Source organism: Heterocephalus glaber, unplaced genomic scaffold, assembly GCF_053883595.1.
Source record: "Heterocephalus glaber isolate CG9 unplaced genomic scaffold, H.glaber_assembly_v1.0 deba00001687, whole genome shotgun sequence".
Lineage (NCBI taxonomy): Eukaryota > Metazoa > Chordata > Mammalia > Rodentia > Bathyergidae > Heterocephalus > Heterocephalus glaber.
The window spans coordinates 21,397,664-21,411,219 of NW_028258412.1; the positions used below are offsets into that span (position 1 = coordinate 21,397,664).

The window sequence follows — 13,556 nt, forward strand, 5'->3', positions numbered from 1 at the left end:
TATAAATAGCTTTGTACTTTAGGGTTTTTTCAATTTGCTTTTCTTGAAGTAATAATGATGTTCCGCTTCAGTTAATAAAGTAATTTTTTGCTGCCTTTGTGTTTAATCCATATATTATTTCTGTGTAGAATAAAAATGGCAAGTAATAATCAAATCAGTAGAATCCTAAGCATTCCTTGGAGTATCTATCATTAATAATTTTAAAGCTTAAGTGGTCCACTGGCTAAAAAAAAAAATCACTAAGCTTAATAATCTTGTGAGCTGACTTTTCTTTGGGGGAATAAAATGCAGTTTCTGTAAAACTCTTTCAAATATTTGCAGAGGAATTCATATTCTGGTTAATGAAGCATCACTTACTCCTTGGTTAAAAATAACAAGCCAGGGCCAGGGATTTAGCTCAGTGGTTCTGCCGCCTGCCTCACAAGCACAAGGACCCAAGTTCGATCCCCGGTACTAAAAACAAACAAACAAAAAAACCCAACAAGCCGGCAGCCAATGTTGCATAGTTACATCTACCTCAATGTGTAGAAATGGTTATTGAATTGAAAGTGCTGGTGTCCATGCACAGCCTTCTCTTAGCTCATGGCAAAGGCCCAAATGAAGATGCCACATAAAAGGATAAAAGAAGCAGAGGATTAATACCGAAATGTTTTTTTTTTTCCTTACAATTTTAAAGAAGTTTGTTTCTAGTCTTTCCTGCTAAGACTAATTCTTTCCTTGTCTGATGGATCCCAATTCTTCTTGCTACAGTTGTTAGAGTAGAGAATAATCTCTAAATCGAGGGTCTGGTTATTGATAAAGAAGCTTTGAAATAAATATTAAGAGTACACCTGGGAGCAAAGAGATCCATGTTTGTATATTTTGCACAAGGTAGAAACAATTTTTCTTCATTAAAAAATTTTTTAAAAGCCATGCTAACAATTTGACATCTGAGTTTTTAAATCTAAAAGCAAAGGCCTGGGGATGTAGCTCAGTGGCGCCACGCCTGCCTAGCAAGTGCAAGGCCCTGAGTTCGATTCCTGGTACAGAGAAAAAAATATACATCTAAATCTAAAAGCAAGATATTTTGAAAAGTATGTTGAATAGAAAATAGAGTAAAGCATAGCAGATGAGTTCAGTATCTTTCTTAATGGAAAACCGAAGAAGTCTTCAAGTACCTTGTCCCAAAGAAGCAGATTGGAACACTTTAATTCTTGAATCCTGGGCTGGGGATTTACTTCAGTGGTTTTGCTGCCTGCTGCGCAAGCACAAGGACCCAAGTTCAATCCCCAGTACCAAAAAAAAACAAACCCCCCCACAAAAAATCTTGAATCTCACTTGAAATCTTAAGTTAACTTTTAGCATTTGATAACATGTTTTATGATAATTTTTATATTTATAATAGTCTCTAAGACTATTATTATACTATTAGATCTAATAGATGAAATTAAAAATATTTTAATATTAGAGTGAGTACTTATTTTAAAAGAAAAATGTTGACACAAGACAACTGTACAACTTCAATAACCATGATATACACATCAAGTTTTATTTAGCTTTAAATTATATAAACAGAGCAAGTATGTTATCCAAACTATTAAATTTCTTGCATTTTACAAAAGAAAAAGAAACTGAAGTAAAACTGTAGGAATGATGAACTTCAGATAAATGTTTCTTCAAAACAAGAGGCATTAGTTTCTAAAAGATTCCTCTAAAGTTAAAAAAAGATTAAGAAAAACATTAAGCTAATAGGTTATTACGTTTACAAAAATACATGTTTCTTAATGGACATATGTTTACTTTTAGAGATAGTAAACTTAGTCTCCTGTCTCATAAAACTCAGAAGACACTACTGATGTCTAAAGGAAGCAAAACAATAAAAGCCTCTTTTTCATATTAAAACAACTTTAAAACCTAAATCTACCTAACTTTATTTTCCAAGAAAACAAAGGATGGCTAACCTGAAAGCAACGTGTTACACAAGTCACTCTGAAGAAAGAAACACATTATGGAACAATGCTTATAGTCAGTAACATGGACCAAAAGCCCAAAGATGACATGGATTCAGAGTATCAGCCGGTCCTCTCCGCCCTCCTGAATTACCTGACCAATGCAAGTTTGGTTTTGTTGTTTTAGAAAGCACTGCTTCTTACATTCCATCAGTTTTTCCAGATCATGCCACATTTTTGCTTGTTTCATATTCAGACCATGACTTTCTCGTACAGCTTTTTGTTTTTCGCGGAGTTTCTATCATAAGAAAATATCAAGAATAATTAAATATCAGTGACAGGATTTTCTTGTATTGCTATGAGTCAGAGAAACATAGTGTGTTTTGTACATTCAGTGAGTAATAGTTAAGTAAACAGATTTTCCTATAATGTGTCAAAATTAAGATTATAAAAGTTTATTAAATTTAAGATAGATAGAAATGACAGGGCTGGGGATTTAGCTCAGTGGTTCCGCTGCCTGCCTTGCAAGCGCAAAGTCCTGAGTTTGATCCCCGATACTAAAAAAAAAAAAATTTTAAGATAGATGTGGGAAAACCTTTAGTTAAAAAAAAAGAACAGAAAAATATAAAAGAAAGGGAGGGAAAATATTAAAGGAATCAGGAAAGCAGAATAGTACCATGGTGTAGAATGCAGATTTGGGAAGTCAGAGGACTTGAGTTTGTCATTAGCTGTAAGCAAAGTACTGTAGTTTTCTGGACCTAGTTTTCTTGACTACCAAGGTTAATAAAAGGGAATGATAAAGTATTTGTCTTAGGGTATTTTGTTTTTTGTTGTACTGAGGCTTGAACCTATGGCCTTCACTGAGAGCGACATCCCCCGCCGGTTTTTATTTTTACTTTTAATTTTTACTAGCCCCTGTTTGCAGTGCACAATGGTTACACCCACAGTGAAGAGCTGCTGAATGTAACAACACACCTTAATTTTTTTTTTTTATGTCCCTTTCCTCTCCTTTCTTTCCTGGCTGCACTTTTTTTCCTACCTTCCCTTTCTTATTTTCAGTTTTTATTTTGAGACAGGGTCTTGTTAAGTTGGTAGATTGCCCAGGCTGGGCTTGAACTTGTGATCCTCCTGTCTCTGCCTCCCTGAGTGCTATGATTAAAGGCAAATGCCACCATGACTGGCTAAGATTCCATGACAATAGATATGGAAATTCTTGAGAAACTATCATGTGTTACGTACATTACTAATATCATTTAATGTTGTATTCTACCCTGAAACAGTGCATGCTTTATGTATGTTCAGATAAATCAAATTATATGCATTTATTCCTCAGAGAGAAGATCCAGTTATTTTAATAAAGGTACAACATTTATGACTGGGCACAGTGGCACATCCCTGTAACACCAGCCCTCAGGAGGCAGGGGGATCTGGAGTTTCAGGGCAGCCTGAGCTACATAGCAATTTCAACGCTGGCCTTGACTGTATAAAAAACAAAACAAAACAAAAGTATACCATTCAATAGGCTAAATTTTTTATTAGAATTATTTTTGTTACAAATAGCCTAGATTAAAAAAAACCAAAAAACAAATAGCCTAGATAAGCCAAGTGTGGTGGCACATGCCTGTAATTCCAGCACTCGGGAGGCTGAGGCAGGAGAATCTCTGTGAGTTTGAGGCCAGCCTGGGCTATACATAGCAAGACCTTGTCTCAAACAACAACAACAACAACAACAACAACACCCCTATAACAAATAGCCCAGATAGGTCCACCTATCAGAACTGTTTCATTTTCTGACTCCAAAATTACAAACCGAAGTAAAATAATTTCAGTGAATTGCAAAAATATACTTTGATCCAATATTATGGCAAATTGAGGAAGGCTGACTATAAGGAGAGGTCAGCACAAAGTCAGACAATGAAGGACATGGTGGAAAGAGGGCAAAAGACAGAAGAAGGAAAGAAGGAAGAAGGAAGCAAGGAAGAACAGATGGATAAAGTAAAAGAGGGAGGATAGGGAAAGAAAAAGAGGGAAACAGAAGACAACAAATGTGCATAAAAGGAAACACAATGGGACAGAAACACCGACTCTGACACCAAGAGAGATGGAGAAACCAGAAAGACTCGGAAGGAGACTACCCAGGAACAGCCACGTCCTCTCATCTCAGAACACTCTATCAGCCGCTGAAGATAAGTCAAGGCTGGCTGCTGGTGCTTGATCAAGTGAGAGGATAAACTAAGCTGAGGACCAGACTCAAACCACTTATTAAATACCCACCCTAGTTATGGGTAATGAAAGAAAAGTTAATAAGTAGCAAGAGAAAACACAGAATTTTGAAAATATAATTTAAATATAACAAGCAATTTTTATGTAATAGCTGGCATATTAACACATCTACTTTAGTTGTTGTAATGTGCCTTACAACAATTTTATCTTCATAAACTAAAACAAAAGTATGTAGAAAGGTCATTAAAGCAAATCAAGAATTTTAAGAGTTCTGCTGGGCATGGTGGCACATGCCTATAATACCAACACTCGGGAGGCTGAGGCAAGAGAATTGCCACAAGTTTGAGGTCAGTCCGGGCTCCATACTGAGTTCAAGGCCAGTCTGAGCTACATAGTGAGACCCTGTCTCAAAAAACAAACAAACAAAAGATCTACCCTAGAAGTGAGGGGATCAAGGAACTCTGTTTCTTAAATGACTCAGCCGAACAATAGGGGAATGAGCTGGACATTGACTCATTCTGCTTAACAGTACTTAAAGGACAAGATTGCTGCTACCATTTCCTCTGAGCCCTTCAGTAAAATCCTACATTGCAGGGCAGAACAATAATCCTCCTCCCTCCCCACTTCTTCCTTTCCCTCCTGCTAGTGGGAATTGAACCTGGGCTTTGTGCATGCTAAGCATAAGCTCTACCATCGAGTTACATCCCCAAACCATGAATAATCTTTAATCAGATTCAGTAAATAAGCTTGGGTCTTTAAAAGGATTCAGGTTTGGTAAATATTTTTGTACACACCAGCACTATCCAAATACTTTTTACAAGAGAAAGAAGGAATGGTTTCATATATTAACATGAAATCTTCAGAAAAAAGTCAATTATAATGCTGGGCATGGTGGTGCACGCCTGTAATCCCAGCACTTGGAAGGCCGAAGCAGGAGGACAAGTTCAAGGCCAGCCTGGGTTACATAGTGAGTTCAAGCCTAGCCTGAACTACACAGTGAGACCCTGCCTCAAAATACAAAAAAAGTAAAAAAACAGTCAATTACAGATAATCATACCAAATCCTGAAGATCTACAAATCTCTAGTTAATATTCTGTACAAAGGAATGTTCACAATTTCATTCAAATACAGACTTTCAAGCATAAAAATTACTTCTATTTTTTCTTTTGAGTTTGGTGTATCATCCTATGAAGGAATCAGGCATATAGAATTCACAAGTTCCTTGATAAAGAGAAATCATTTTTGCTTTACTTTTTAACTTTTATTAATGTAATAGCCATTCATTCATAAATCACAAAGGAAGAACAGCTGAATACTTTTTAGAGAACTGGTTGATTCTAGGTTTGGGACAGGAAACACATAGGATAATCCTGGAGCACTTTGTCATGCAAGAAATGAAAGAAGCTATCGAAGTCCAGAAGTCTTATTTCAGCAGGGTTCAGAAACTGACTTCAAGAGGGCTGGGGATTTAGCTCAGTGGTTCCGGCGCCTGCCTTGAAAGCACAGGGTCTTGAGTTTGATCCCCAGTACCAAAAAAAAAAAAAAGAAAAGAAACTGACTTCAAGGACCAGGGAGGGATGTAGCTCAGTGGTACAGTGCCTGCTTGGCAAGGGAGAGGCTTTGAGTTCAATTCCTGGTACCAAAAAAGGAAAAAAACTGACGTCTAGAGGCAAAGATGGGACAATCTGAGCCCTGACAGGAATAATGATTTATTACAACACATAGAAATTACCTAGAAGCCAGTAAATAAGCAAGTCAAGCAGTTCTTTTGCCTTTCGTACATGAATTGAACTTTAGGGTAAACTAGATGATAAAGATTAGCCAGTTTTGTTTGTTTTTTTTTTTATTTGTGTCAGGGCCTCATGATGTAGCCTAGTCTGGCCTCAAACTTGAGATCTTTCTTGCCTCAGCCTCTCACAGGCTAGAATTATAGAAGTGTGCCACCACACCCAGTAGGTTAGTTGCTCTGTATAGAATTATTTTAGCCAATAAATGAAGAAGAAAACACGTTCAGAATGTCACCATTTTGTCACCTCTAGTGAATTACAGATTTAGGAGATGATTATTAATGGATGCCTACATCACAAAGAGAAAGCCTAACAGAAACACTTACTACCAACTGTCAAATATTCTTGCCATATATCAAAAACATTTAACAAAGCCTGTATCTCTACCTACCAATTCATAGAAGATACTGGGGACAGACAAACTTGTCAACTGATACCACAGGGGTGCAAAAAAAAATTGCAAGAAAAAATGATGGAGTAATTTAAGAAGAGAATGAAAAGATTTATCAACTAATAGTGATTTATGGACTTTTATTAGGATCCTAATTCAAACAAATAAACTAGTAATAATTATGAGATAAGTGAAGTCTGAACACTGAGTGGATATTGGGTATTATGCAATTATTATTATTATTATTATTATTATTATTTTGGTACCAGAGATCGAACTTGGGTCCTTGCGCTTGCACAGCAGGCAGTGAAACCACTGAGCTAAACCCCCAGCCGAATGCAATTATTATTGAATCATTTTTGATATGAGCATGGTTATCTTCAAAAACAGTCTATGACAGTCACTGAAATATGACTAGATGAAATAATCTGGAATACATAATGGATGAGACTATATATAAAACTGGCCATGAGTTTAATTATTGAAGGTGAGTAATGAGTATACATGGATTCATGAGTATACATTATTTTCCTTACTTTTTATATATTTGAAATTTCTCTTAATAAAAAATAATTTTAGGGGCTGGGTACCACAGTGTGTGCCTATAATTCCAGTTACTCAAGAGGCTGAGGTGGGAGGATTGTGAATTTGAGGCCATCGTGGGCAATTTAGCCGAGATGTTGCCTCAAAAACATTTCTTTTTAAATTGGAGAGCCTGTCTACTCTATTTAGCAATTATTCCACTGTATTATATACCATTTGTTTTTCTGAAGTTCAGCTTTAGAACATTACTTGTGGATTTCTAGGAGCTAATTCAGCTTTTATGTAAAAGCACAGACACATGTATGTTTTAAAATAATAATTCAAACCAGGAAATGGAAATAAGGATGAATAATTTTGCTGTCACCAACTTACTGAGTGTGACCAACAGCTAAACTGTACAAATGCATTATGTCTGAAACAAAGCCATGTTTTTCATTTGTTCTTTAATAATGGACAAGCATTCCAGGTTGCAGACTCAAGAATATTTACAGTGAAATTAGACACCCATATACAAAGAAAAATCACAGCTCAACTATCTCTAAGTATGATGCTACAAACTTGATAGTTCCATTAGAAAATCTAATAAAAAACATTCAATTTTCAATAGTGAAACTAAACTACCCTAAAGAAGAGACTTAAGAGATCTATTACTAATAGCAATATATAGATACTTACTGAAATCCTGATTTAAATAAACCATTAAAGGCTGGGGATTTGGCTCAGTGGTTCCACCACCTGCCTCACAAGTGCAAGGTCTTGAGTTCGATCCCCGGTAACAAAAAAAAAACCCCAAAAAACCAACCTCCCCCCAAAAAACCATTAAAAATTATGAAGCAAGTGGTGAAGTTTGAATTTTTTTTTTTTTTTGGCACCAGGGATTGAACTCAGGACCTTGCTCTTGTGAGGCAGGTGGCAGCACCACTGAGCTAAATCCCCAGCCCCTGAAGTTTGAATATTGACTGGATGTTTAAAGAAACAGCAAAAGTGGGGTATGATGAAGAACAGTTAGCCTTCACTATGCAACATGGGGTTAAAACACCAAAGAGGATCTTAAAACTCATCACGGTAATTTTTTAGATTTCTTATTTTTTCCATTTCAGCTTAAATATAAAGAAATGCTAGAAGCCTGTCCAGAATCACAAGTCTGGGACTGAAGCCAAGGTTAGCTGGTTATCTAGTTATCTTTCCTCTGAACTGATGATAAACACAGGTTTTCCCCCCTCCCAAGAATGACAGCTGGTGTCTTTAAAATAATTGTCCAGATGCACTTCTTTATGAAATCAATTAGAATAATAATCAGTCCGTCATTTAGTCCTGATGGTCAAGGCCTCACTATCTACCACCTCTTCTAGGCGTGGCTCAGAGAACTGAGGATACCAGACTGGACCACACACAGTTTGCCCTCACACAACTCTGCAGCAGACTATTGAGCAAGGTGTCATAGGGCTGGGTAGGCTCAGTGGTGCCACCACTTGCCTGCCTCACAAGCGCAAGGTCCAGAGTTTGATCCCTGGTACCAAAGGAAAAAAGTAAGGTGTCATAGTCTGGATCTTGAGTGTCTCCAAAGGTCTATATGTTAAAGGCTTGGTGCCCACAATGCTGCAATTGCAGAGCAGTGGAACCTGCCCTGGTAGGAGTTGCTCAGGTCCCTGGGGGCTGCCTCTGGGAAGCCAGTCTCTCTTCCCTTCCTCTGCTGCTTTTGCAGCTTTCTGCTCATGGGGTAAGCAGTTTGCTTGGCTATGTGCCATCACTGTCCTGCACTCCCTTCAGAGGTCAAACAGCAATACACACTGATCATGGGCTGCAGCCTCTAAACCACCAGCCAAACGAACCTTTCTAAGTTTACTACTTCAGGTATTCTGATACAGCAATGGAAAACTATCACATTAAGGCTTTCAACTGTTTGCATTATTGTAGGTATGTTGGTATAGCAACAGAAAACTAAAACATACGGTTTTTCAATTATTTATATTAAATAAATTGATATCTGTAGAGGGCTTAACACAGTGCCTAGATCACAGTAAAAGCTTTGTCTTTATTAAATAAAGAATAAATATATGTGTATAAATAAACACAGATATGCAAGAATAATCTGAAAACTATATCATAGAAGCTCACTGTGAACTCTATTTAAAAGTAGATGATTTCTTTTCTTTCTAAAATCCATTGCAGGGTTGGGGATGTAGCACAGTGGTAGAGAGCATTTTCCTGGCATACATGAGGCCCTTGGCTTGATTCCTAACACTCCCAAGAATTTTCTTCTTTTTTGTTGTTTTTCACATTGATTCTGGAGATCAGAACAAAAGGCGTGCTAGGCAAGTAAGTGCTCTACCATTGAGCTGTACTCCCAGCCCCAAAATTTCCAAGGAAGGATCTTCATCTTTGAAAAGAAATAAAAATTTCTCCTCAGAAATTATATATTTTAACCTTTTAAAAAGAATGACAATACCATAACCATAAAATAAAATCCTGAATTAGACACTTTTACAAATAAAGAATTCTTACCTTCCCAAGGTTTTCTTGTTCAGCAATATTTTTGGTATACTGTTCCCTAGGGAGTCAACATAATGATTTAGTTTCGATTTATTTCAATTGATTTAATCACCAAACTGAATTATACATTAACATTTCTATTTAAATAAATTAGACAATATATTTTGGGATATGGGAATCAGAGGGAAACCTACTATCAAATACTTTTGTCCTTCCCCATCTTTAGTCAGTTCTTCCAGTAAACAGTAATTTAGGCAAAAAAGAAAAAAGAAGCCAAAACAACTGCATAGAAAATTAAGAGAATTAAGATGCTAAGCACTATTTCTGTTTAATCTACTGTTTAAAAAATGGCAGCCTATTTGCTTAAATTATACTTAAATACAAAGGTTTAATATGAGGTTTGCAGAAAAGATAAAGGATATATTTTTGGTTTTGTTTTTTGAGACAGGGTCTCACTATGTAGTTCAGACTGGCCTTGAACTCACTACAGAGTCTAGGCTGGCCTCAAACTTGTGGTGATCCTCCTGCCTCAGCCTCCAGAGTGCTAGGATTAGAGGCATGTGCCACTACACCCTGGTAAATGTTTTAAATAAACACTAAATAGGAACTAATTTTGCAATTCTACTTCAAGGAAGTCATCCTACAGAAAAAACTCCCATAATATAATGAATATAAAAACAAACACTTTTACTTCACCAATATGAATAATGAAAATTTGCAAAACAACTAAATAATTGTCTAAAGATGGAGAAATATTTAATTATGGTATATCCATTCAAAAGAATAATATAGAATTCTAAAAAATAATGAAGTAGATCTGCAAATACTGAAGTGCAATTTTAGATATGTTATTAAAAGAAAATTATATACACAGTTTAATCTTATCTTTGTATACATACATGTATATATATACATACACACATATTTCCCATGCACTTGGTAACATACACACAGATGTACAGATGTGTGTATTAACAAACATACAGGGAAAGAACAAGTTGTAATGCACACCAAAGTATTAACTGCAGACTTTCTTTTTTTTTTTTTTGTACCAGGGATCGAACTCAGGTCCTTGTATTTGCAAGGCAGGTGGGAGAACCACTAAGCTAAGTCCCCGGCCCTACTGCAGACTTTGTTAAGGTCTGAGACATGGCAATGTGGATGGCATTCATCTGTACATACTACTGCATGATGACTTTTTGGTTTTTGGGGGGTTTTTTGTGGTACCAGGGATCGAACTCAGGACCTTACGCTTGCAATGCAGGTGCGGCACCACTGAGCCAAATTCCCAGCCTGATGACTTTTTGTTTTTGTAAGTATTTCTTTTGTAAGCTAAAAAACCCCATAAATTTTAATGTAAAAATAAGAAACACAAATAATATTGAACTTTGTTCTTTAAATAAAAGCACATTTCATAATGCATAAGACAAAATGAGATTTAAAGTTGGTGACATGTAGTGACCAAGACTGAAGAATGAGGTCAAAGGAATAAATAACAAAGAGTAACAAAGTGTAAGAGAGATTTTAGATTTTAGATTTGTTTTATGTTTGTTTGTTTGTTTGAGACAAGGTCTTGCTATGCAGTTCAGGTTGGGCTTGAACTCACTATGTAATCCAGGCTGGCCTCAAATTCACAGGGATCCTCCTGCCTCAGCCTCCTGAGTGCTGGGATTACAGGCATGTACCACCATGCCCAGCCTTAGACTTTATATTTGAATTTAAACAGATTTTTTTTTTCTGTGTAAAACTACATTGTAATATTTAAGTAGAATAAAATGATAGAAAATTGAGAATCTAAGAAATTATAAACCACAAAAGGGAAAATATAGCAGTGTAACACAGCAATCCCTCTGCTGCCAACTCCCTAGCTCCTTATAGAGCTGACATAAAGGCAGAATGAAGAAAAAATAAACACAATCCTGACGAACTTTCATTTTATATTTAAAATTTATGAGATACTAAGTCAAACTGCTTGCCTTTTCAGCTTTCCAAAGAAAAACAAGTAGGAGGATGTAAATTGACTTATTACTCAAGAAGAATGTACAGTTATAGCTCAGATACTTTGATATAATTCATTTATTACCCTAGGCCTGAGAATTGTACAAATTGAGCATTTTCATTTATATAAAAATCTCTTCAGAAAGCAACAGGCGCCAGGAATAGTGGCACACACCTGTAATCCCAGCACTTGGGAGGCTGAGGCAGGGGGATCACCTTGAGTTTGAGGCTAACCTGGGCTACATAGTGAGTTCAAGCTGGCCTTGAAACCCTGTCTCAAAAAACAACAACAACAACAACAAAAAATACCCCCAAAAAACAGTAAGAAAGAAAGCAGCAGGTTCGAGTCTATTATAAATACTAAAACCTAATTTTTTATCTGTTCAATTAATTTAAGTAATAATTACAGGGCTAGGAGTGTAGCTCTGTGGTAGAGCACTTGCCTAGCATGCATGAAGCCCTGGGTTCAATCTGCAGTGTTTGGAAGAAAGGAAGAAGGAAAGAAAGCAAAGGAAAAGAGCACAAGGTATTGGTTATGTTCCACATATGCTCTGGGCTCCAGACAAAACAGGACAAAGAAGGCCTCTGTGCTCCAGGAAATCGTGCTAGATGACTGACAAAGCACTGCTGCATACACCATACCTGGCCTGATCTTATCTTTCTTATTTTGCAGGTGATGAAGCAACTTGCCCAAGGTCAACAAACATTCAAGTTTGTTCTAATCTGAAAAACCCAGATTAGGGGCTGGGGATTTAGCTCAGTGGTTCTGTCCCCTGCCTTGCAAGTGCAAGGTCCCGAGTTCGATCCCCCTTGGTACCAAACAAACAAACAAACAAAACCCAGATTAGAACAAAGTTTTAGGTCTGACTCCAGGACTCTGAACTATGCCTTTTTTTTCTGGTGGGGGGTGGGGGGTACTGGGGATCAAACTCAGAACCTTGCACTTTTGAGGTAGGCGGCAGAACCACTGAACTAAATCCCTGGCCTCTGAATTATACCTCTTTAACTTAAATAAAGTTTAAAATTTGTAAACGGTTTCTTAAAATCATGCTAATTTCTTTTCTTTATTTTTTGTTGTGGTACTGGGGGTTGGACCCAGGGCCTTTGCACTGAGCTAATCCTCAACCTCCCTTTTTTTTCCTTGGTACCGGGGATCAAACTTGGGTCCTTGTGCTTACAAGGCAGGCGGCAGAACCACTGAGCTAAATCCCTGGCCCAACCCTTTTATTATTTTTTGAGACTAGGTCTTGCTAAGTTGCCCAGGCTGGGCTTGAACTTGCCATCTTCCTGCCTCAGCCTTTCAGAGTGCTGGGATTATAGGTGTGTGCCACCCCAAACTAATTTCTTATATCTTTGGGTTTACCAGAAAAAACTGTATAAGCTCAAAAATGGGATACTAATAAAAATATTGTCAATAATATTTTAGACATGAATCCATGAATTTGGAAATGTAATCAACTCCATTTTTATCCATAATTTCTTATCATGTACTGCTATAGTCATGGTACAGTATTTTTCTTTCTTTCTTTTTTTTCGGGGGGAGGATACCGGGAATCAAACTCATAACCTTGCGTTTGCAAGGCAGATGCGGTGCCACTGAGCTCAATCCCTGGCCCAGGCACAGTATTTTTCTACAGAAAAACTAGGGAAAGGGAAAAGTTTATAGTGACTTCTTGGGTTTTTTTTTTTGGTACCGGGGATTGAACTTGGGTCCTTGTTCTTGCGCAGCAGGCAGCGAAACCACTGAGCTAAATTCCCGGCCAAGTGACTTTTTTTTTTGAGACAGGGTCACACTACATAGTCCAGGCTGGCCTTGAACTCAGCAGGATCCTACTGTCTCAGCTTCCTCAGTGATGGGATCACAGGTGTGCAACACCACAACTGTCTGTAATGACTTTTAAATGACAAAGAACATCTTTCTGGAAAAATGATCATAAAATAGTTCAGGAGCAATTATTTCCTTCTTTACTATTTATATTGATAACTTCAGAAGAAATGGAACTTAATTTCTAAAACCCTTTTCTTTTTCTTCTTTTTTTTGAGACAGGGTCTTGCTGTGTAGTCCAGGCTGGCCTTGAACTCACTACGGCACTCAAGCTGGACTCAAACTCACAGTGATTTTCCCGCCTCAGTCTCCATAGAACTTTTAAATTTTTCAATAAGAAACTTAACTATTCTCACTTCTTAGCATTG

The 13,556-nt window shown here is 37.1% G+C and overlaps 1 protein-coding gene across 5 annotated transcripts in view; it reads right to left on the reverse strand.

The window, feature by feature from the left end:
- Positions 1–1,494: 1,494 nt before the first annotated feature.
- Ift81 (intraflagellar transport 81) overlaps positions 1,495–13,556 on the reverse strand; it is a 79,665-nt gene continuing 67,603 nt past the window's right edge. For all 5 annotated transcript variants that reach the window (XM_087198502.1, XM_087198504.1, XM_004843829.4 and 2 more), the window contains 2 exons: positions 9,378–9,423; positions 1,495–2,226 (listed from right to left, as the gene is read on the reverse strand). In XM_087198502.1, coding sequence (XP_087054628.1) covers positions 2,044–2,226; positions 9,378–9,423 — 229 coding nt within the window. In that variant the 3' untranslated portion in view covers positions 1,495–2,043. The remainder of the gene's footprint in view (positions 2,227–9,377; positions 9,424–13,556) is intronic.